General features: G+C 51.0%; 1 protein-coding gene across 1 annotated transcript; it reads left to right on the top strand.

The window, feature by feature from the left end:
- The first annotated feature begins 229 nt into the window (after positions 1-229).
- On the top strand, positions 230-21,477 carry PINK1 (PTEN induced kinase 1). Its single transcript, XM_072750974.1, has 8 exons — positions 230-698; positions 11,121-11,402; positions 13,925-14,025; positions 16,928-17,110; positions 17,568-17,731; positions 18,660-18,787; positions 19,141-19,377; positions 20,180-21,477. Exons 1-8 carry the CDS (start codon positions 303-305, stop codon positions 20,435-20,437), a joined length of 1,749 nt encoding a protein of 582 aa, XP_072607075.1. The 5' UTR covers positions 230-302; the 3' UTR covers positions 20,438-21,477.
- Positions 21,478-21,664: the final 187 nt, after the last annotated feature.

Raw genomic sequence — 21,664 nt, 5'->3', positions numbered from 1 at the left:
TTAAACTAAGCAGGCTCCCAAGGTCCCTCCTGCCGGACAAATCTCTGAAACGACGTTCTGAGCACTCAAGCCTCCTCCCCGCCGGGTGCACAGCGCCCCGGGGCCAGCGCGCTCCCCGCCGCGCAGGTGCGCGCACGGCGCCCCCTCGCGCCCAGCCGGGGAACCGCCCGCGCCGCGGCCCCGCCCCCCGGCGCCCGCGCCTGCGCAGAGGCACCGCCCCCGAAGTTTGTTGCGGGGCCGGGCGTCCCGGAGGCCGGAGGCCGGAGGCGGCGGGCGCGGGGTAGCCGGGTGGCGGGGCCGCCATGGCGGTGCGACAGGCGCTGGGCCGCGGCCTGCAGCTGGGCCGAGCGCTGCTGCTGCGCTTCACGGCCAAGCCCGGCCCGGCCTGCGGCTGGGGGCGGCCCGAGCGGCCGGGCCCCGCGGCGGGCTGGGGCCGCGGAGAACGCCCGGGCCAGGCCGCGGGACCCGGCGCGGAGCGGCGCAGGCTGGGGCTCGGGCTCCCCGACCGCTACCGCTTCTTCCGCCAGTCGGTGGCCGGGCTGGCGGCGCGACTCCAGCGGCAGTTCGCGGTGCGGGCCCGGGCTGGCGCGGGGCCTTGCGGCCGGGCCGTCTTTCTGGCCTTCGGGTTGGGCCTGGGCCTCATCGAGGAGAAGCAGGCGGAGGGCCGGCGGGCGGCGGCGGCCTGTCAGGAGATCCAGGTGAGCGGCGGGGCGGGGGCGATGGGGGGCGGGGGCGATGGGGGGCGGGCCAGGGGGCCGGTGAGCGGAGGGGGCGGGGCCAGGGGCTGGTGAGCGGAGGGGGCGGGGCGGGGGCGGGGCAGATGAGCGGAGGGGCGGGGCCTGGGCGGGGAGATGAGGGGCGGGGCCAGGGGCCGGTGAGCCGAGGGGCGGGGGCGGGGCAGATGAGCGGCGGGGCGGGGCCAGGGGGGGTCGGTGAGCGGAGGGGGCGAGGGCGGGGCGGGGGCGGGGCAGATGAGCGGAGGGGCGGGGCCTGGGCGGGGGCGATGAGGGGCGGGGCCAGGGGCCGGCGAGCCGAGGGGCCGGGGCGAGGGCGGGGCAGATGAGCGGAGGGGGCGGGGCCAGGGCGGGGGCAGGTGAGGGGCGGGGCGGGGGCCGGCAGATGAGCGGCGGGGGCGGGGCGTCACCTGCTGCCGGGGCCGTGCGGTGGAGCGCTGCCTGGGTCCCAGCTGGAGATTCGTGGGAAATCACGCGTTGAGGCTTATTTGCGGTGTCACGGGACTCCCGATGTGGGCCCAGCACCTCGACATTTCCCCTTCCTTCAAACAGCGTGTTCTGGAAGACGTGCTGCCCTTCTTAGCGCCCGCTGCACCGCCGCTGACGGCTCTGCGTACATTTTCTAAGCTCTCATGATGATGAAATCATGACGCTTGTATTCCCGAGGTAGTTGTCATACCCATTTTACGGATGAGGAGGACTACTCAGAGAGGTGAAGTCATTTGCTCGAAGTCGCACAGCTGCTAGAGGACGGTGCCCAGAGTTGAACTCTCCAAAGGCTGTGCCTTTTTTTTTTTTTTAAGATTTTATTTATTTATTCATGAGAGACAACACAGAGAGACAGAGACACAGGCAGAGGGAGAAGCAGGCTCCACGCAGGGAGCCCCATGTGGGACTCGATCCCCAGGCCGAAGGCAGGCGCTTAACCGCTGAGCCACCCAGGGACCCCCCAAGGCTGTGCCTTTAACCTAAAGCCTCCACAGCGTAGCCAGTTAGTGACATAGCCGAAGCCAGAGTAAAAACAGTGAACAGCAGTGGAAAACATAAGACCTCTAACAGTTTTTAATTAACCTGTGTAGAGCTATCAGGAGTCACTGGGTATGGGGGAGCGTAGGTTTCCTAAATGCTTGAAATAGCTCAGAGGCCTGTTTCTACCCAACCAAATTCTGTATTCTGGTTCTCCAGAGAAACAGAACCAATAGCATGTGGTTATTTAAAAAAGATAAAAAGATTTACTTTAAGGAATTGGCTCTGCAGTTAGGGAGGCTGGCAAACCCAAAATCTGCAGGATAGGCAGACAAGCTGGAGACCCAGGAGGTTCCAGTCTGAAGGCTATCTGCGGACTGAATTCCCGTTTCTTCCAGGGAGGTCAGTCTTCTGGGGTTTGAAACCACCCAGTGAGTTAGCACGGTGCCTGCGTCGTAGTGCCTAGGGCTGAGGTCGGGGAAGATGGAGTGACTTGCCCAAGGACACAGCTGGTTAAGGCCTGCCTGGGCAGTGTCCCCTATGTTTCCTGGTTTCCAGCCCTCATTCCCGTTCTTACTCGTCACCAGTGTGTCTCATGCTTGAGCTCTAGCCAGTTTGGGTGACAGACAGGTGACGTCTGGTCTCGTCCCCAGCTGCTGTCCTTGTGAGCATAGATATAAATGTGGAAGACAGCAGGGCACCTCCCCTCAAAATTAAAAATAGAATTTCATTTGACCCAGCAGTTCCACTTGTAGGTTTATGCCCCAGAGAGCTGAAAGCGGGGACTTGAGCCGATGTTTGTGCGCCCAAGTTCATAGGCATTATTCACAATAGTCAAAGGTGGAAGCGGCCTAGATGTCCCTGGATGGACGGATGGGTAAACAAAGGGTGATATCTACATACAGTGGAGAAGTATTTGGCCCTCACAGGAAGTTCTGACACCGGCTACAACAGGGATGACATTTGAGGACCTTAGGCTAAAAGAAATAGGCCAGTCAGGAGAGGAGAGATATTGTCTGATTCCACTAATAGGAGGTTCCTAGTCATAGTCACAGAACATAAAGTAGAATGGTGGCCGCCAGGCACTGGAGGTGGGAGTGGGGAGTTAGAGTTTCGTGTGTATGGAGTTTCAGTTTTGCCAGATGAAGAGAGTTCTGGAGGCGGATGTGGCAATGATTGCACAACAGTGTGAATGTCCTTAGTGCCATTGAACTGTAGATTTAAAAATGACTTAAAGGGGCACCTGGATAAGCTCAGTGGTAGAGCATCTGCCTTTGGCTCAGGTCATGATCCCGGGGTCCTGGGATCGAGTCCTGCTTCGGGCTGCCCACAGGGAGCCTGCTTCTCCCTCTGCCTGTGTCTCTGCTTCTCTCAGTGTCTTTCATGAGTAAATAAATACAATCTTAAAAAATTTTTTTTAATTAAAAATAAAATGACTTAGTCAATTTTATGTTATGCGTATTTTACTACAATTCTTAAAAATAATTTTAAACCCTGTACATGAATGTTCATAGCAGCATTATTCATAATAGCAAAATATTAAAAACAACCCAGACATCCTTTGGCAGGAGAATGGTTACACTCTGGTATATCTGTCCATAAATATTAAGCAATAACCAGGAATCAACTATTGATACAGGTAGCAACCTAAATGAATCTCAAAGGTGTTGCGCCTAGTGAAAAAAATCAGTCCACAAAGGGTCCATACTATGTAATTCTATTTCTTTTTAACATTTTTTTAAAGTTTTTTTTGTTTTTTAAAAGATTTTATCCTGCTAGGACTACACCAGCTAGGATGGCGGTGCTCACGGCAGGATTGGAGGCAGCTAAGAGAAGACTGAAGGGAGGTTGAAGGAAGGGTTTGGGGGCTTTAAGAGTCCCTGCACCAAGCAGCCCTGGTCTGGAATGGGGGTACCGGTGGCATCTGTGGCTTGGGCAGGGCATTGGCCCCGGAGGGCAATCAGAAGAAGGGGAGGTCGCTGCCCCAGTTCCTGGCTGACTGCTTCTGTGATGTGGAGGCTCTGAGAGCGTGCTGCTCCAAAAGCAGGTGTTGAAGGTGCACCAGAAAGATCAACCCCTGACCTACATCAGGGAGCCATATGGCCCATACTTTCAGGGGTACCTATTTCATCCTGAAGCAGGGAAGCAGAGGCAAGTTTCCAGGCAAGGAGTGGATACCCCCGTCAAATGAACATGGCCACTTCTCTCTTGAGTTCTTGGAGTTCCAGGCTCTTGGAGTTTACAGAAGTAGTGGGTGCCAGTGGCTATGTCACCAACCACCAAGGCCTGGACAGCCTCTGAACCTCTCTAGGCTGGACGTCCACGATCTCCCTGCCGTGTCCAACATGGCCATGTCCAACTCAGATCTTATTGGAGGACATGCTGCCCAACTGCCAGGTTCTGAGGGCTGACTGGGCCCAAGTTGGGGCCAGAGGAGCAGTCGCAGGACACCGCCAGCCCCACGGCTGCCTAGCCCTCGGCCCCTTCCCCATCAGGCCGGATCTCAGCAGGGCTCTGTGGAGTGTCCCACAGTTCTCCATACTTCTGGCTTCCACCTGGGTTCCCTCAACATGGGGGTTGGGGTGGGATGAAGGATGTGGCACCAGCAGGACAGAGGGGAGAGCATGAGGCTGAGGCACTTATTCCCCACCTCAGGGGCTCTGGCTGGCTGCGCCCTGGGCTAAAGGTCACCCAGCTCCTATCATCCTTTCGGGCAGCTCTTCCCACCTGCTTCTCTCCTAGGTTCCAGCAGCCCCCTTCTGCTGCTTCAGGCTGGGGGTGGTGGGGAGATAAGCAGCCCCAGGAAGCTGCACTCCCCCTGCGGTTTCCCAGCCCTGCCCACTGCCATGTCCAGAAACTCTTCTCAAAGTGTCCTTATTTGAGTGTGCTGCTGTTTCCCGCTGGGACCCTGACTGATGCAGAGGTGCTGCTGGCACGCGGCGGGGATGGCTCTCACGCTACAGCGTTCCTGGCCTACACTCACTAAGCGCCGGTGGCACTCCAAGTCCCATGGTGTTCCCCACTTATCAGTTGACTCCGCTCCAAATGCAGCTTTCTCGTTTGCTCTGTGAAAATTGACGTAGGCCTTTGAAATAGTTTTCCTTTGCCAAGTGACATGATGAGGTTTGTCGATAGCGGGTGCCTGAGAGATCACGGGAGGAAAGGCTTCTGTTTCCTGGTTCCCTGCCCGTGTGCTTGCTCTGCGCGCTCCAGGGCACCTGCACTGCACGAGGCCTCCCCAGCACATGGCTCCTGAAGGGCCAGGCGGCCAGCAGCTTCCCCTGGCAGCCCCAACCCCAGCGGTTCGAGAGAGCGGCGTACCAGTGAATCCCTTGTTCCTTCAATTTGCTGTTTAAGTCAATTAATTCCTTATATTGAACTTTACCTGTTCAAAAAAAGTTGCATAGAGCTACACACACACACGAATGAATGAATGCAGGTTTAAAAAGATGGTAAAATCCGAGTAAGTTCTATAATCTAGTTGGCAGTGTGCCAAGTCACTGTCCTGGTTTTGATCTTGACTTGCATTGAATTATAAGACATCACCATGGGAGGAAATTGGCTGAAGGGACACAGGACACATTGTACTATTTTTTTTTTTTTTTTGCAACTTCTTGTGAGTCTAAATTACTTCAAAGTTAAAACTTAAAAAAATATATCTTGTTCTCATGGTTGATAAAGGATTACCCTACAGAACATTGCTTCTGCTCCATGGAGTTTAGATACTAGTTGGCAAGGCAAGATAGACTTTCTTTTTTCTTTGTTTTTTTTTAAAGATTTTATTTATTTATTCATGAGAGACACAGGCAGAGGGAGAAGCAGGCTCCATGCAGGGAGCCCAACACGGGACTCGATCCTGGGTCTCCAGGATCATGCCCTGGGCCGAAGGCAGTGCTAAACCGCTGAGCCACCAGGGCTGCCCTCTTTTTTTCCTAAAGATTTTTTTTTTAATTATTTATTTGAGAGAGAGAGAGAGCAGGCATGTGAAAGCATAAGCAGGGGGAGGGTCAGAAGGAGAAGCAGGCTCCCTGCTGAGCAAGGGGCCTGCCGTGGGGCTCACTCCCAGAACCGGGGATCATGTCCCAAGGTGAAGGCAGATGCTCAACTGACTGAGCCACCCAGGCGTCCCCCCCCCCTTTTTTTAAGTTAAAAATTCTCACACGAGGTGCATCAGTTTATGGATACCAAATGCTTAGGAATCCTCCAGGAGGACGGGTTGCTGTGGGCTGGGTGTCCAGGCTGGTTCTAGAGGAGGGAGGAGCTCATGGGGCTTGATGGATGAGTAGGGATGAGCCAGGCAGAGCGACACCACGGAAACCGGCTCGGAGAGAGGCATATGAAGGAGTTTGGGAGGTGCGCAGACGAGCCCGGTGAAAGCTTTCACAGACGAAGCGCCAGGCCGAGGTGCCGAATAAAAGTTGGGTGTTTGAACAGAAGAGTGACCTGTGAACGTGAAACTGCTAACCAAAGGGTTAATGGGACCAATAAGCACAGCTGCAACTTTTTACCCAGATTTTTCCACTTGCCTTAAGAGGGCTCTGACTCTCCTCCCCCAAGGAGGCAGACTTGAGGCTTGCTCCCCCATCTCCTTATTTGGTGGCCTCTCAAAAAAAAAAAAAAAAATATATATATATATATAAACTCAAGATTCTTGCTGGACTCTCTCTGTATCATTGATTGTGCTCCGAGTCCGAGGGAGCTTTTGGCCCAGGGTTGGTCAGCCCCCAGCCAGTACGGGGAATGCTGTGACCAGTCCAAGCGATGTCCTAGGCTGATTGTCCTAGGGACTGCCCCCATCACCCCCCCCACACCCTGCACTGGGTACAGCCAACCCTGGGTGCCTAATTTAACTCTTGGGGCAAGGAAGCAGTTTTTGGCTTTAGTTTGGACACATGTCTCGGTGAGTACTTCGTATGCAAGGCCACGTGAGCCTATTTCCTTTTCTGGTGGGTTGCCTCCAAATATAGGGATCGGTGTGGATCTCTTGAGTGACTCCCTTCTCATCTGAGAGTTGGCCAGGGAACTGCTCCATTCAGGGGGTGAAGCCCTGGCTTTGGGGGAGGAACTCATGCTCACAAGGTATTCAAGGCTCCATTTGGTTTGTCTAGTGCTGCAGCTTTTGGGATCTTTGGACAGAATCAGCCATGTTCTAATTGGAAAATGGAAAGTGAATTTGATTCCCCAGCGCAGCCCAAACTCAGGCAGTCTTTGTTTTGCAACACTGCCTAATCATAATATTCATTAGAGTGGAGAAGCATGCCCAATTAATGGAGCCATAAATTATGATATGTTTGGAAATTGGAGCTTTATGATTTTGGTTGGATCTCATTGTGTATTTGTGTGTCCATGTATGTATCTTTTAAGTGTAAGATTTTTTTCCCTTCTATCTCTGGATGGTGTTGCTAAAATTCATTTGTAGAAGAGCTCAATTTTTTGATGTAAAGGCAAGTGATTATAAGAATTGGGCATTCCTGGGAGGGCCTGGGTGGCTCAGATGGTTAAGCACCTGTCTTCAGCTCAGGTCATGATCTCCAGGTCCTGGGATCAAGCCCCACATCGGGCTCCCTGCTCAGCAGGGAGTCTGCTTCTCCTTCTCCCTCTCTCTCTCTCTCCTCCTGCTTGTGCTCTCTGTCATTCTCTCAAATGAATAAATAAAAAATCTTTTAAAAAAAAGAATTGGACATTCCAAAACTAAGAAAAATATTTTCAAGTTAATGTGATCTGGGAAAATAATATTAAAGCTAATTCAAGGTTGTTGGTTTAAATTCAATAGATATGTTTTTCAAGTTGCCAGTAATAGACGTAGAACATCGGTTCTGCCTATGTCTACTGAGAGTCAAAGAGGTTCATATTATGAAGTAGTATGGGTAATTGAAACAGAATTGTTGAGAACAAACATAGGTTTGTTTTTGGCTTCTATTAAGGGAAACAATGCTGTATGCAAGGGAAGTGAGACTGATTATATAAAAGAGGAAAACTTAGGACAGAACCTGAATGTAAAGGGGATCTGGGTGGCTCAGTGGTTGAGCATCTGCCTTTGGCTCAGGTTGTGATCCTGAGGTCCTGGGATGCAGTCCTGGGCTCCCTGCATGGAGTCTGCTTCTCCCTCTGCCTGTGTCTCTGCCTCTCTGTGTGTCTCATGAATAAATAAGTAAAATCTTAAAAAAAAAAAAAAAAGAATATAAAAAGAAAAGTTGTAGATGGTCTGTGAGAAGGGAATCTTTGGAAGGGAATTTTGTGCATGGTCAGGACCAAGATTATGGAGATTAGTAAAGAAGTGTATTAGGGAACAAGCGACAGCTGGGGAAGAGAGGTGGCTAAGAGAACAGGATCAGGCTGCGGTCAAGCCGTGACTATCAACAGAAGCCTCAGCCCGTTCTCTGAGGAGTTCCAAAAGCTGGACTGCCCTTCAGAACCATCTGAAATTGGGGCACGTGGCTGGATTTTATATAGTCCTGTTGAACATTCATTGGATGGGACCACCTGGGAAGGGGACGTGACCTCAGCAAGGCGGCTAGCGGTCTTCAGTCCCGGCCCTCCCTCATGACCCCTGAGAGTAGAGGACTGTTGGCAGTGTGCCCACAGCTGAGAGTCCTTCACTGCTGATGAGGATCCTGGCCAGCACATCCCAGCACCCACCACAAAGACTCAGATCCTTGCAGCACCCTGGGTGGCCCTATCTCAATGAGTGTAGGTCAGCATGGGCCATGACAGGGAGGGACAACGGAAGGACTGCATGAGGTTTTTAAAATTTTCATCTTGTTGGAATGAATTTTACTCACTGGAGTACATCAATACGGGGCACCTGGTGGCTCAGTTGGTTGAGTGTCTGCCTTAGGCTCTGGTTGTGATCTCAGGGGCCTGGGATCGAGCCCCGTATCAGGCTCCCTGCTCCATGGGGAGTCTGCTTCTCCCTCTGTCCTCCCCCACCCCACCCCCTGCCACTCATGCTCTCCTCTCTCTCTTTCTCTGTCTCAAATAAATAAAATCTTTTTTAAAAAGTACATCAGTACAAGATTGGAATTTGGTTTCCCTATTAAAATGACCATTTTCTTAGTTATTGGTCTACTCTTAGTAAGAAATTATAAACAAAGGCTTTCTTTTTTAATCTTCCTAGAAGAAAAGTTGCCATGTTTTGTCTTTATTAGGTCTTTGATTATTTCAGACAGTTGAATCTTAATATTAAAAGGCTAAGTTTTGCTAACAATTACATAATCCTTTATTTGCCTTTAGAATCTTGCGGCACCTTGGTTAAATAGATAATGAAATATAAAGTTTTGTAATCTGTAATCCTATTTAGGCATGTGTTTCAAAACCTTACAATATTTTTGACCGAATTCCCAAGATTCAACTTCTAAATGAAACGTTTTTATTAATGAGGCTTGTTCATTTGGTATGTCAAATTACATGGGAAGCATTGTCAAATAAGTGATGATAAACCTTCTTAGATTATTTTATATGGGTGAACGCTATACCCACTCCAGAAATTATGTAAAATTCCTAAGGTTTTGTTAGGTCCTAGTGTAATGTCATCGCTTGTAATTCTAATTACTGACATGTTCTGTGCTACAGGGAAACCATGGCCATTTTTGAGTGTTTTGTCATTTATAGTCCTTGTTTTACTCTCATGCTGTTACGGATGCGTTTCAGCTTCAAGGGGATTCATGGAAAGGACTTCTGACAAGTATAGGTCTTCGATACCTTTAAGGTCGTAAAACCAAACTGAGTAAGAATTTCTGGAAGTAACAAGAAAACTGCATTCAAGCAGAACAAGAGTTAGTAACATGGGACTGAATGAATTGAGGATGATGATTACTCCTCTTTGAAACATTGCTCAGTCTCTAATGTTGGCTTTTCCAGATTTAAAGAAACTGTTTTTCTCTTAAGCTGTTAGGACTTGCAGAAATTTGGTAAAATATTCCTTTGTAAGCAAATATGAAACCGTTATCTTGTTCTCCCCACCTGATCCCTCTAGATTCAGAAATTCTCAGTGAGTGTTCTTAGATTTTCATGGCAATGTATTTGTTTGCATAAGACCAGTAAGAATCTATTATCATAGGACACAATTAGAAACGCTGGTTATATTATAAAGGCTTTGACTGGAATATCCTATTTGAGCAAGACATGCATAGACTCAGATATGACCAGACAGCTTTAAGGAACTGAGGTTGACTTTATGAGCCAGTGAAGCCCCTTGGGAAAAATCAGCCTAGGACCTTACTAACAAGGTACCCAGCAGCCTTACTGGGTGAATAAAAAAGGCACTTCCTGGCAGGTGTGGGAACCTCAGGATATTTGGGGGACCTCATGAAGAGAGGAATTTATTCATATCTGCAATACCTGCAGGCAAAGTCTGATGGCTTGGCTTGGCTCTTTGGCTTGGCTTCTTAGCCTTGAGGATCTACTAAAAGTTCAGTCTGAAATTCCTTATGAGAAGTTCCAGCAAAGCAGATTTTCTGTTTAAAAATAAAGCAAACCTTATATAGCCAGTCACTATTCTTGCAGCGCTTATGTAAATAATTAGGCCAAGATTGTTAGAACCGAAGTCTTGATTTGGCTATCTTTGGTGGAAATGAGGGTGATTTTAGAAAAATCACACATTTGTGAATAGTAGATTCACTGTCTTTGGGTGTTTGTTGTTTGCCTCTAAAACCGGGCTGGATCCTAAATTCTGGTTTCTTCCAGTATGTGGCTATGATTCTCCAAACTGTGGTTTCAAATTTTCTCCATTCCCTAAAGCTGCTCTTTCTCCGGAAGCCTTGCAGACTGAGGCTAGACAATCTGAGGTAGCCTGCAGATATCTTAGAATTATTAGAGCTGCTTTGGAACCCAGGGAGGTAGCTGTTGTCCGCCGCCAAGGACACCAGAAATGGGGCTGCTTCATTGCCCAAAGGAACAATCAGATCAAGCTGCCAGGCTGGCAGCCCACACAAAGACTCCAAAACCCTTTGTAGTGGCTTTAGGAGCAGACGAGTCATAGGCTAAACCAAACATCAATCCTAGTATTCCTCTGAAGACCTGAGAGCTGCCATCCACAGCTCTCGAGAACCATCTAGTAGCTGCCTGCCAAGGCCCTTGCACAAAGAGCTGTCTCTGTAATCAGAAGCCTCCAAGGTTGTGCAGGGAGCTTGACAGGCGAGGTGTGCTGGCTGCAAAGTTTAGAAGTTTTGACCTATTAACTAATGCAGTGTTCTGTGTTCAGCTGTCTCTGATTTCAATGCAGGTACAGAGTTTGAGAAAAAATTATTCTGAATAAAGGGAGAGAAAGGTAGGATCGCCTAAGCCCAGGATGAGCAGTAAAACCCAGTTTGCTTTGTGTTTTTATTAGCTCTTGAGCTTGTCAGTGAAGACCTTGCCTGGCTCTACCTCTCCCTCTCCCACTAGGCATCCTGTTCATTGTGCATATTTTCTTTTACACAGGCAATTTTCACCCAGAAAAACAAGCTGCTTCCTGACCCTTTGGACACTAGACGCTGGCAGGGCTTCCGGCTGGAGGAGTATCTGATAGGGCAATCCATTGGCAAGGGTTGCAGTGCTGCTGTGTATGAAGCCACCATGCCTGTGTTGCCCCAGAACCGGGAGGTGGTGAAGAGCATCAGACCTCTTCCAGGCCGAGGCCCAGATGTCGTTGCACAAGAAGAGGAGCCAGCTTCACAGGCCCCTACCTTTCCCTTAGCCATCAAGATGATGTGGAATATCTCGGTGAGGAGGGGGCCTTTCATCTTGGAATTAGGCATTTCTTAAAACACTAGGGGCACCTGGGGGCTCAGTTGGTTAAGCATCTGCCTTCAGCTCAGGTTGTGATCTCGGGGTCCTGGGATGAAAACCCACATGAGCTCCCTGCTCAGCGGAGAGCCTGCTTCTCCCTCTGCTCCTCACCCCGCTCATGCTCTCTCTCTCTCAAATAAATAAATAAGATCTTTATTTTTAAAAAAAGCCCCTTGGGATGCCTGGGTGGCTCACCGCTTGAGCATCTGCCTTCAGCTCAGGTCGTGGTCCTGGGATCGAGTCCCTCATCGGGCTCCCTGCAGGGAGCCTGCTTCTCCCTCTGCCTGTGTCTCTGCCTCTCTGTGTGTATCTCTCATGAATAAATGAAATCTTAAAAAAAAAAAAAAAGCCCCAATGTTGGTGGACCTGCTAGTGCTTTTTCCCAGGAGGCAGATGGGCTCTTGTATGGTTAGGCTTCCTTGCCCGCTCACACGGGAGTCGTAGGTTGTGATAGGCTGCCAGTCACCTGAGGATCTGGTTAAAAGGCGGATTCCAGTCCTCTGGCCTGGGGTGGGGGCTGGGTCTCTACCTTTCTGATCAGCTCCCAGGCGATGCCTCTGCTTCTGTTCTGGTCCACATACATCACAGCAGGTTTCTCGTGTGGATGATGACCCACCTAGCTGGATTCAGGTGTGCGGTTCCCACCAGCCTCCCTCTTTCTCCTGACCTGCCTCCCTGGAGAGGAGGGCCTGGACAGGAGGGCCTCCTGTCCTCCAGACTCACTCTTCAAGCTCCTCTCCAGATGAAAGGCTTGCTTGTCATCTCCCAGCTCTCCCCTCTGGGAGGACTCAAGGCTTAGGGAAATTTTTTTTTTTTTTTTTTTTTTTTTTAAGGCTTAGGGAAATTGAATATTTTTCTCCACAAAAACAGAGTTCGTCTAGAGTAATTTCTTTCCCTTCTCAGTATGTAGGTGGGTTTATTTATTTTTTATTTTTATTTTATTTTTTTAAAGGTTTTTTATTTTTTAAAGATTTATTTATTTATTATGATAGAGAGAGAGAGAGAGGCAGAGACACAGGAGGAGGGAGAAACAGGCTCCATGCTGGGAGCCCGACATGGGACTCGATCCCAAGACTCGATCCCGGGACTCCAGGATCGCACCCTGGGCCAAAGGCAGGCGCCAAACCACTGAGCCACCCAGGGATCCCCTATAGGTGGGTTTAGAAAATTAAGATGCCCAGAGCATCCGCCCAAGCCTTAGGTGGGGCACAGCCGTGGCAGCTCATGTTGGACGCTGAAGAATACAGTTTCTGGTTTTGATCTCGGGGATGAAGGTTATCGGACTGTTGCCCTTCCACGCTGGGTTACTAGCTACCAAGTATCCAAGGCCTTTGCCTGTGAACCACCCAGTGTTAGCATCAAAACTTCCTGATGGGCGTGACAACTTTTATACTCGTGAAAGCCAAATGACTTTGACTCCTAGAGGGTTCCTAATGGGTTCCATAGGACCTGAGAGCTGTTTGTAATGAAACAAGGAAAGTAGGGTGCCTGTCCTCGTCTTTGGTTCTTGCTGTTGTTTCTTTTTACGGGGAGGCTGGGGAAGGTCATCCTGAGATTGAACACAACTTATCCAGGGTGGATTTGTCCTGCTTTCCGTCTGCTGCAGGCAGCCTGCAAGGGGGAGTCTTAGTGACCCAGGGCCAGTAGCACTGATGGCAGGAAGAAAGGTCCTTCACCCTAATTTGCCATCTCTTCTTCCCTGGGCCCCTGAGCTGCCAAGAGTTTGAGGTGCAGTGTTGAAGCCATGTAAGGGTTGGCACGGATAACATCTCTGCCCCCTCTCTCCTAGGAGAGACTAGCTTGGCTTGCTGCTTCAGAAAGGGTTTTTTTTTTTTCTTTTTTTAAAGATTTTATTATTTGAAAGAGCATGAGCTCTGAGGGGGAGGGGCGGTGGGAGAGGGAGAAGCAGGCTCCCCACCAAGCAGGGAGTCTGATGCGGGGCTCAATCCCAGGGCCCCAGGATTATGACCCAAGCCAAAGTCAGATGCTTAGCAGATTGAGCCACCCAGGCACCCCAGAGTTATCTTATCTTGAATGTCAAAACCAACTCTAGGAGCGTGTGGCTGGCTGGCTCAGTTGGTGGAGCATGCACCTCTTGGGATTATGAGTTCAAGCCCCATGTTGAGTGTAGAGATTACTTAAAAATAAAACCTTTTTTTAAAAAAAGATTTTATTTATTTATTCATGAGAGACACACAGAGAGAGAGAGGCAGAGACACAGGCAGAGGGAGAAGCAGGATCCCTGCAGGGAGCCTGATGCGGGACTTGACCCTGGGACTCCACCATCACGCCCTGGGCCAAAGGCAGGTACTAAACCGCTAAGCCACCCAGGGATCCCCAAAACCTTTAAAAAAAGAAACCAAACAATTCTAGGCAGTAACTCTGTGGTCCAGATTACAAGGAGGACTTGGATGTGCTCAGGTCGGTATAACCCTGAATTCGTGCTCGTGTTTCAGGCGGGCTCCTCCAGTGAAGCCATCTTTAGCACAATGAGCCAGGAACTCGTCCCAGCTAGTCGAGTGGCGTTGGCTGGGGAGTACGGAGCGGTCACTTACAGGTAAGCACTCATCTGCCCAGACTGGCTGTGAGTTCTTGGAGGGCAGATTCCTCACCTGTGTTCTCATGTGTCTGACAGACATGTAATAAATAGTAAATGCTCACTGAATGATATGGTTAGTGGTAGATTTGTAGTTGTTGGATAATTCAGCTTGGGGAAGATTGCAGATCATCTGACTCCAACTAAAGATGCAGGTGGCTGACTCACGCTGGAGCAGAGAGAGAAGGCCATCCAGAAATGCCCAATTCAGAATTCTGGAAAATTGATCAGACTTCTGATTCTTCTTAAGTAATGTCTAGGTGGAAAGCCACCTGTCCATACGAACTGAACTCTGTCTCCAGTGCAGGTAGCTCTCATTCCAGTCTCAGCATTAAAAAAAAAAAAATGTGGCCTATTCCCTAAGAGTTCTGCATGTGGCAGAGGAGCCAGACGAGTCGGGAGCAGAGGCCAGGATGGTAAGTGCTAGAATCATGGATGCCCAGTGCTGGGGAGCCCATTCGGAAAGGCCTCTTGAAGGGTTGACTAGGTACCAGTTGGGCAGAGAAGTAGGCGAAGAGGCCTTCTCCAGAGAGGGAAGGGGGTGGTTGGCAGCCCACACTCCTGGCTCTTTGTTGGAGCCGGTGTGTGGTGGCGACGACGAATGCTAAGTGTGACAGGTGTGCTCACTTCCATGTTTGTAGACCACAGGAAGAGCTGCACCGTGGTACTTACTAGGGGGTTGGTTTATACACCTGGTGCAGTCAGAAGCTGGAGGGAAGATATAGGGCCTCGAGAAAGCACATGGAAAGCCCCTTCCGAGGTTTAGAAGGGTCTCCTGACGGGGGCCGTGCAGGCCAGCAGAGGCAGCTGCTTGGTGAGCTTGGTTTCGTCCTCCTCTCCTTAGCCCTTTGTAGGGAAGAGTGGGTCCGCTGTGGAGGGAGTGTCTGCTGCTTTCGGAGCGGGGACAGTTGTGTTCACCTCGCCTGCTGGCGGGCTGTGGCGTCCCTCGAGCGCTGACGCCTTGCTGCGGGGGCTGCCCAGACCTCCCATCTGAAGTGCTCCCTGTCAGAGAGGGAGTTTTTTTTCTTCGCACTTCTCCCCATGACCTTAAATCATAGCTGCCTTTGTCTCTGTCTCTCCTGCTGTACCGTGAGCTCTCTGAGGGCAGGGCTTTCCTGTTTTGTTTGCTGAGTACCGTACAGCTCAGTAAATGTCCGTCCAATGAGTCCATGAGTATGATGGAAAGTCTATTACCTAAGGTGCTGGTGACATCAGTGACACAGGAGAAAGTGTCTCAGCCCCTGAGAGCACTGTGGGCACATTCCTTCCTAGCCCCTGCTCATCCAGGGGCCTCAGGCTCAGCCCGGTGATCGGCTCCTCCGCTTCTCCCACCCGATTTCAGATCTCGTCCCCTTTACACCCTGTGCTCCGCCCTCCTGAATTCATAACTGCCCTCCCCCACACGCAGCCCTACCTGCGCCACGCTCCTGCTCGCCTGTCTTCTGCATGCAGTTAGTGCTCCTAGGGCTGCCCTCCCCACAGCCCCCTGCCCCACTCCAGGCCTCCGCTCAGACACAGCCGCACCATCCCCGGGGCTCTCACAGCAGCGGGCAGAGCTTTCCCACTGTGGCCGGAGGGCCTTGGGCTGCGATCCTGACGCTCCCACTAGCCCCAGTGGCCCAAGGCTAGGAACAATGCTCGAGCGCCCTTGATTGCTTACAGGGGTGCACTCAGATGGACTCAAGGGAAAGCAGTAGGCCGCACGTGGACGGTTTCCACAGAGCTCGGGACCGAGGCTGATCTTAGGACGGGGGCAGGCATCTTGCCCCCTCGGTGTTGTCTTCATGTCTCTGGGCTTCTGCTCCATTCTCTGCTCTCTACCACCCTGTGTCCTTATTTCTCACCCCATAGCTCTTCCTTTTTTTTTTTTCCTGCAAAATTTTATTTATTCATGAGAGACACAGAAAGAGAGGCAGAGACATAGAGGGAGAAGCAGGCTCCCTACCAGGAGCCAGATGCAGAACTTGATCCCGGGACCCCGGGATCACACCCTGAGGCAGATGCTCAACCACTGAACCACCCAGGTGCCCCAGCTCTTCCGTTTCTGTGTGCCTTTGCTTTCCACACCTCTTTGGCTTCCCGTGGCCCCAATCAAGTCTCAAGGCGTCCTTCACCTTCATTACTGACTGCTAGGTTACTACCATGTTCTTTCACCAGTGCTCCTCAAAGAGAATATAACTGGCTTCCATCCCTTTTCCCACCCAACTATTTGTATCTCAGATGTGACTGCAGGCTCCTTGCCCTGACAGGTGGGGCCGATACATAAGAAGCTGACTCAGTCCACCCAGAACCCAGCCACTGTGCCACAGCAGGGCTGTGGGGCCCCCGGGGAGGAGGGGAAGGCAGGTGACTTCTGTACTACAAACTGTATCTGTGACCATCCAGTCATTCAACAAAGATTTAATTGAGTTCATACTTCATGTTAAGGGTTAACTAGAACTTGCCACCAGAGATTCTAGATCCTTTATAGAAGTATTACATCCTTATGAGTTATGTTACCTTTCCTTTGGCAATTGAGACTGAGCCGAGAAGTAACCGGGCTAGGGGCTTCAGGAGCAGACCTGGAATTCAAACCACATAGTCTGATTCCAGAGTCTCCTAACTCTGTATTCTACTGCATGGGGTCGATGGATGTACAGACGAATGGGCCGCCGGCATCATCAGTGTGATGAGTCATCATTATGGGTCTATCTTTTTGCTCTGGCACCAGGTTCTGCACCTGACACATAGCAAATCTACAGTAAATATTTGATAAATAAAAAAAGTGGGTGAATAAATGTCAGTATTTATTGTGGCATGAGTATTTTTCCAACTGTTATATCTGATACTGGACTCATATATTTGTCCCATTTGGCTAAACTAGAAAATCCAAGGGTGGTCCCAAGCAGCTGGCCCCTCACCCCAACATCATCCGGGTCTTTCGTGCCTTCACCTCTTCTGTACCACTGCTGCCAGGAGCCCTGGTTGACTACCCTGATGTGCTGCCCCCACGTCTTCACCCCGAAGGCCTGGGCCATGGGCGGACGCTCTTCCTCGTTATGAAGAAGTAAGTAGGACTGGTCCTGCCTCTGCACCTGGAGCCCCAGGGTGGCAGGGAGGGGGACCCTCACCCATGCTGAGAGCATACTGCCCCACAGAAGAGGGTCCCTTTGGGGTGACTTTTCATGAAAACGGAGTTCTCGCTAGTGTTTTTAGTACACTTGACTCTTGCCCCCTCTGTGGCTTGCCTTACCAGTTGTGTAAAAACACTTCTCCTTCCTCACCCTCTGCACCTACTGGCATTGCTGTCACGGGCATGGTGAAGAAGGGGTTACCTGTACCATTACTTCCATCATGTGGGGCCCCAGCTTTCCCTAACCTCAGGGTAATGGGTGGTAACAGAAAGGATACTTGGGGAAAAAGAAAAAAACTCCAGAAGAGAAAGGGCCATCATCCTATAGCAATAAAGCTGCTGGGGACCACTGATGTGCGACAGCCAGAGGCCCTGTCACCCTCTCCACCAGCTACCCCTGTACGCTGCGCCAGTACCTCCGCGAGAACACCCCAAGCCCCCGCCTCGCCACCGTGATGATCTTACAGCTGCTGGAGGCGGTGGATCATCTGGTTCAACAGGGCGTCGCGCACAGAGACTTAAAATCTGACAACATTCTCGTGGAGTTGGATGCAGGTGGGTCCCGGCCACACCCTGCCAGCTCTCCCGGGGTACCAGACTTCAGGTCTGCAGGCGTCTAGGACCCTTCCAGTCCTTTCGGGTTTTGTGTTCTATTAGCAGTTGTGTTTTAATTTAGCTCTGTACGTCAGAGATGAGCTCTCACCCCTTCAAAATAGAGGCTTTCGTTCTCTTCATGGGGCTTATGGGGTGATGATTAATAGTCCCTGTGTTGCCCACTTTCAGAATAAAAACCTCGGTGGTGGAAGTTTTCTCAAAGGAAAGAAGAATTAGCTCAGTAGAAAAATAATTTTTAAACAGTGAGAGCTGCCCGAATGTAAGCCTAGCTGCCCCTGGAAATGATGAGCGCCCCAGTTCCCCACACAGGAAGCAGTGACGTAGAGGCTGGATGGCCACTTAACGCACAATACCATGAAGGAGTCGTAGATCTCGTAAATTTTGAAGTAGAAGATTTAAAGTAATGTGCCACTAAATTGCTAAAGGAACTAGCTTTTTAAAGGAAGTCTGTGTGAATCCTTTTACAATCCTAACATACCTTTTCTTGGGTTTGGATTTGGGGTTTCAAGTTGAGATCAAAGGTCCTTGGGGCACTCTTAGGGCCAAGGGCCGTCTGCTGAGTAGACCGTGAGCAGCCCTTCAGGGTTGGGATAGCTCCTATTACCTGATCAGTTACCAGGAGCCAAACTTTATCCAGTTCTTTGCTTGAGGGCTTTGATTTTCCGGAGGCACCTCCGTGCTCCTGTAGCTGCCTCGCCTTCCCCAGCGCTCTCTGGTGAGCGGGCACCCAGCCAGGCTTGCTGACCTGCAGCCCTGGGCTGGCACTGAGGCCCCTTACCCCTCACCCACGTCCTGGTGGCTGCAGGAGGGCTTAGGAAGGCCTCCCGAGGGGAGAATCCATCACTCCCCTCTGCCTGTCCCTCCCCAGATGGCTGCCCCTGGCTGGTGATCGCAGACTTTGGCTGCTGCCTGGCTGACGAGCGCACCGGCCTGCGGCTGCCTTTCACCAGCTGGTATGTGGATCGGGGCGGAAACGGCTGCCTGATGGCTCCAGAGGTGAGTCCTGCAGAGCGTGTCCTGTGCCATCAGCAGACTTCTCCATCTTATTTCAGCTGAGAGGACGAGACCCGCTGCCTCATTACCCACTCAACACCTCCATCTTTTCTGACCTTATTTTGGCACAAGTCCCTTGTCCGTATGTGTTCATCTGGCCCTCCCTAATGTTCCCAGGTGATGCGTGTCTTGTGGGTGCAAAGTAGGCGGCCTACGCAGATTCTGGGTCTGAGCCACAACTCACTCAAATTCTAGGCTCCTTAGGACGGGGTTCAGGTTAGCCCAGGTGCCGTGGAGGCATATGAATGCGTTAGAAATGCCAGCAGTGTGAAGCTCACCTGTTGCTTTCCAAACAGGTGTCCACTGCCTGCCCAGGCCCCAGGGCAGTGATCGACTACAGTAAGGCTGATGCCTGGGCCGTGGGTACGCTTGCCTACGAAATCTTCGGGCTCTCCAATCCCTTTTATGGCCAGGGCGGGGCCCACCTTGAAAGCCGCAGTTACCAGGAGGCTCAGCTGCCCGCGATGCCCGAGTCAGTCCCTCTGGATGCAAGACAGCTGGTGAGGTCACTGCTCCAGCGAGAGGCCCGCAAGGTGAGGCTGTCCCGGGTTTTACAGGGACTGTGGAAGTTTATGTTCCAGAATAAAGATCCAGTTTGGGCAAGACGAGAGTGACACACAAGCAACTCTGTCTTACAAAGAAAAGGCCAAGTACAGGGGAAGAAACCCTAGCGTAACTGGGAGTAGAGGAGCTAGCCGCCGAATTAGCATTCCAGCAGTGCAACTCTTCTTGGCTCTGGTGGCTTAAGTTATTTAGAGGGAAGAAGATGCACTTTTAAGAAATGTTTAAAGGAGTTGTAGCTTAGAGGAACAGCTGGCATCTAATGAGATGAAGACCTTTCCCAAAAACAGATGTGGACATTTTGAAGTTGACATAAAGGAATAGAAAGGCTAAGGTATTTGAGGATGTAATTGGGAGTGGCAGGCCCAGGTCAGGTGGTAAGCCTAGTGGGAGAGCACAAAGGCAGCGGGGTTCAAACTACTCAACCACTTCCCTCCGGCTGGGGGCATGCTGTCAGCACCAAAGCCGGTGAGAGGTGGCCCCTTGAGAGCCTGCTGGTACCCAGGCAGTTTGTGGGCCTTCCACAGTGGGGAGGCTGATGGCCCGGAGCAAGTGTGTGTGTCCCTGGAAAAGCTGGGGCATGGGTAGAGCGCAGCCAGCAGGTGTCAGGAAGTGAACGGAATTGCAGGAAGGAGAGACAAAGGGGTGAACAAGAATGTGGTTGGGGCCACAGAAGGGAAGACCCTAAAATGAGGATTCATTAACAGATCAGATCGGGTTGTGGGCCGAATGCTTGCTGTCAACGTTCTAAGCTTGTTTTCCTGCCTGTTGCAGAGACCATCTGCCCGAGTAGCTGCTAATGTGCTTCATTTAAGCCTCTGGGGTGAACATACTCTCGCCCTAAAGAATCTAAAACTAGACAAGATGATTGGCTGGCTCCTCCAGCAGTCAGCTGCCACTCTGCTGGCTGACCGGCTCACGGAGAAGAGCTGCGTGGAAACCAAGATGAAGATGTTATTTCTAGCCAACCTGGAGTACGAAGCGCTGTGCCAGGCAGCCCTGCTCCTCTACTCCTGGAGAGCAGCCCCGTGAGGGCTCCGCTGTAGCTGGTGCATTTTACTAAAAGAACTTAGCAACATCTGTGTGGTGCTGGTCTGTGAGTGCTGCAGGCGGGGCGGGGCTCCCAGGCGCCAGGGTGGGCGGCAGGGGAACACTGCAGGAGGCCTCTGGTTTGGCAAATGGAAGGGACGGCTGGCAGCCAGGTTCACAGTCTGTAGCTAACTCCCCCTAGCTGTGCGACTTTAGGTCCATCGTCTAACTGCGTGAGGTTCTCTCACCTGTGATGTGAGAAGCTGGACTAGGGCAGAGCTAGAGCTGCTGGCAGAGAGGGCCCGACAGTAAATACTCCAGTCCGGCTACTCCACTGTGGTAGCACAGAAGCAGTCGGAAATTCGTAAATATATGGAAATTTCAATTTCATGTGTCAGTAAATATTAATTTTTTTCAGTTATTTAAAAACATGAAAACCCCTCATAGCTTGCAGGCCATACAAAAAACAGGCAGTGGGCCAGACTGCCCCTAAGACATAGTTTGCTAACAAAATGTGCTGAGATCTGAGTACAAATCCACAGGAGTGAGTTCTCTGCAGGTGAGAAGAGGGTCAGGGGTTAAGGGCAGGCCCCAAAGCCCCCCTCCTCACAGACCTCTGCAAAGTCCGTAGCCAAGCGGGTCTGTTGGGGGGTGGGGGGTGGGGGCTCCAGGCAAGGCAGGGGCGGGCAGGGCAGGACTCTGGAAACGGAATTCCGGCTTGTTTGAAAGTGGCAGCCAGGGCCTCGGTCTGCATGTTTTCTGAGCTAAGCAGACATTTGCCCAGGTCAGTATATTCAGGTATCAGAAAGAAAAGACAGCCAGCGAGGCCTGGAAAGCTCTAGAGTGTCTCTGAGGAAGCACTTCCAGAGCTCCTCCAGCTACTGAATCGGGTTGAGCAGAGCTAGAGCAATGATAAAATGATGAAGTGGAAATTAACAGTGTGTTTTACTTGCTGATTTGCCTTGATTAGCGTTTCTTACAGGAATTGTGAAGAATTAAATACACATTTGCAACTGCAGAACACGTATTTGCTTTGAATTGAATATGTGGCTTTAAGAGTGATTCTTACACCATAATAAAGACAAGAAAATTCTGTGAGTAGAGATCAACAATGGGGAAGGGATTTCACATATGCTCTTACACATGCGTCTTAGGAATCCCAACTGTTGCCTAAAGCAAGGTGTACTTTTTTTTCATCTCTATAATCCTATTATAAAGTCAAGCCCCAGA

Source organism: Vulpes vulpes, chromosome 2 (assembly GCF_048418805.1).
Source record: "Vulpes vulpes isolate BD-2025 chromosome 2, VulVul3, whole genome shotgun sequence".
Taxonomy (NCBI): Eukaryota; Metazoa; Chordata; class Mammalia; order Carnivora; family Canidae; genus Vulpes; species Vulpes vulpes.
The sequence above is the reverse complement of the archived record's forward strand: the minus strand, read 5'-3'. Positions and strand labels throughout refer to the sequence as shown.

What these genes read in the sequence shown, in the direction of transcription:
- PINK1 (XM_072750974.1), top strand. Translation starts at nt 303, where the DNA reads ATGGCGGTGCGACAGGCGCTGGGCCGCGGCCTGCAGCTGGGCCGAGCG. An exon ending in CGGCCTGTCAGGAGATCCAG is followed by an intron (nt 699 to 11,120) that starts GTGAGCGGCGGG and finishes TCTTTTACACAG; the next exon opens with GCAATTTTCACCCAGAAAAA. An exon ending in TCTCGTGGAGTTGGATGCAG is followed by an intron (nt 17,732 to 18,659) that starts GTGGGTCCCGGC and finishes GTCCCTCCCCAG; the next exon opens with ATGGCTGCCCCTGGCTGGTG.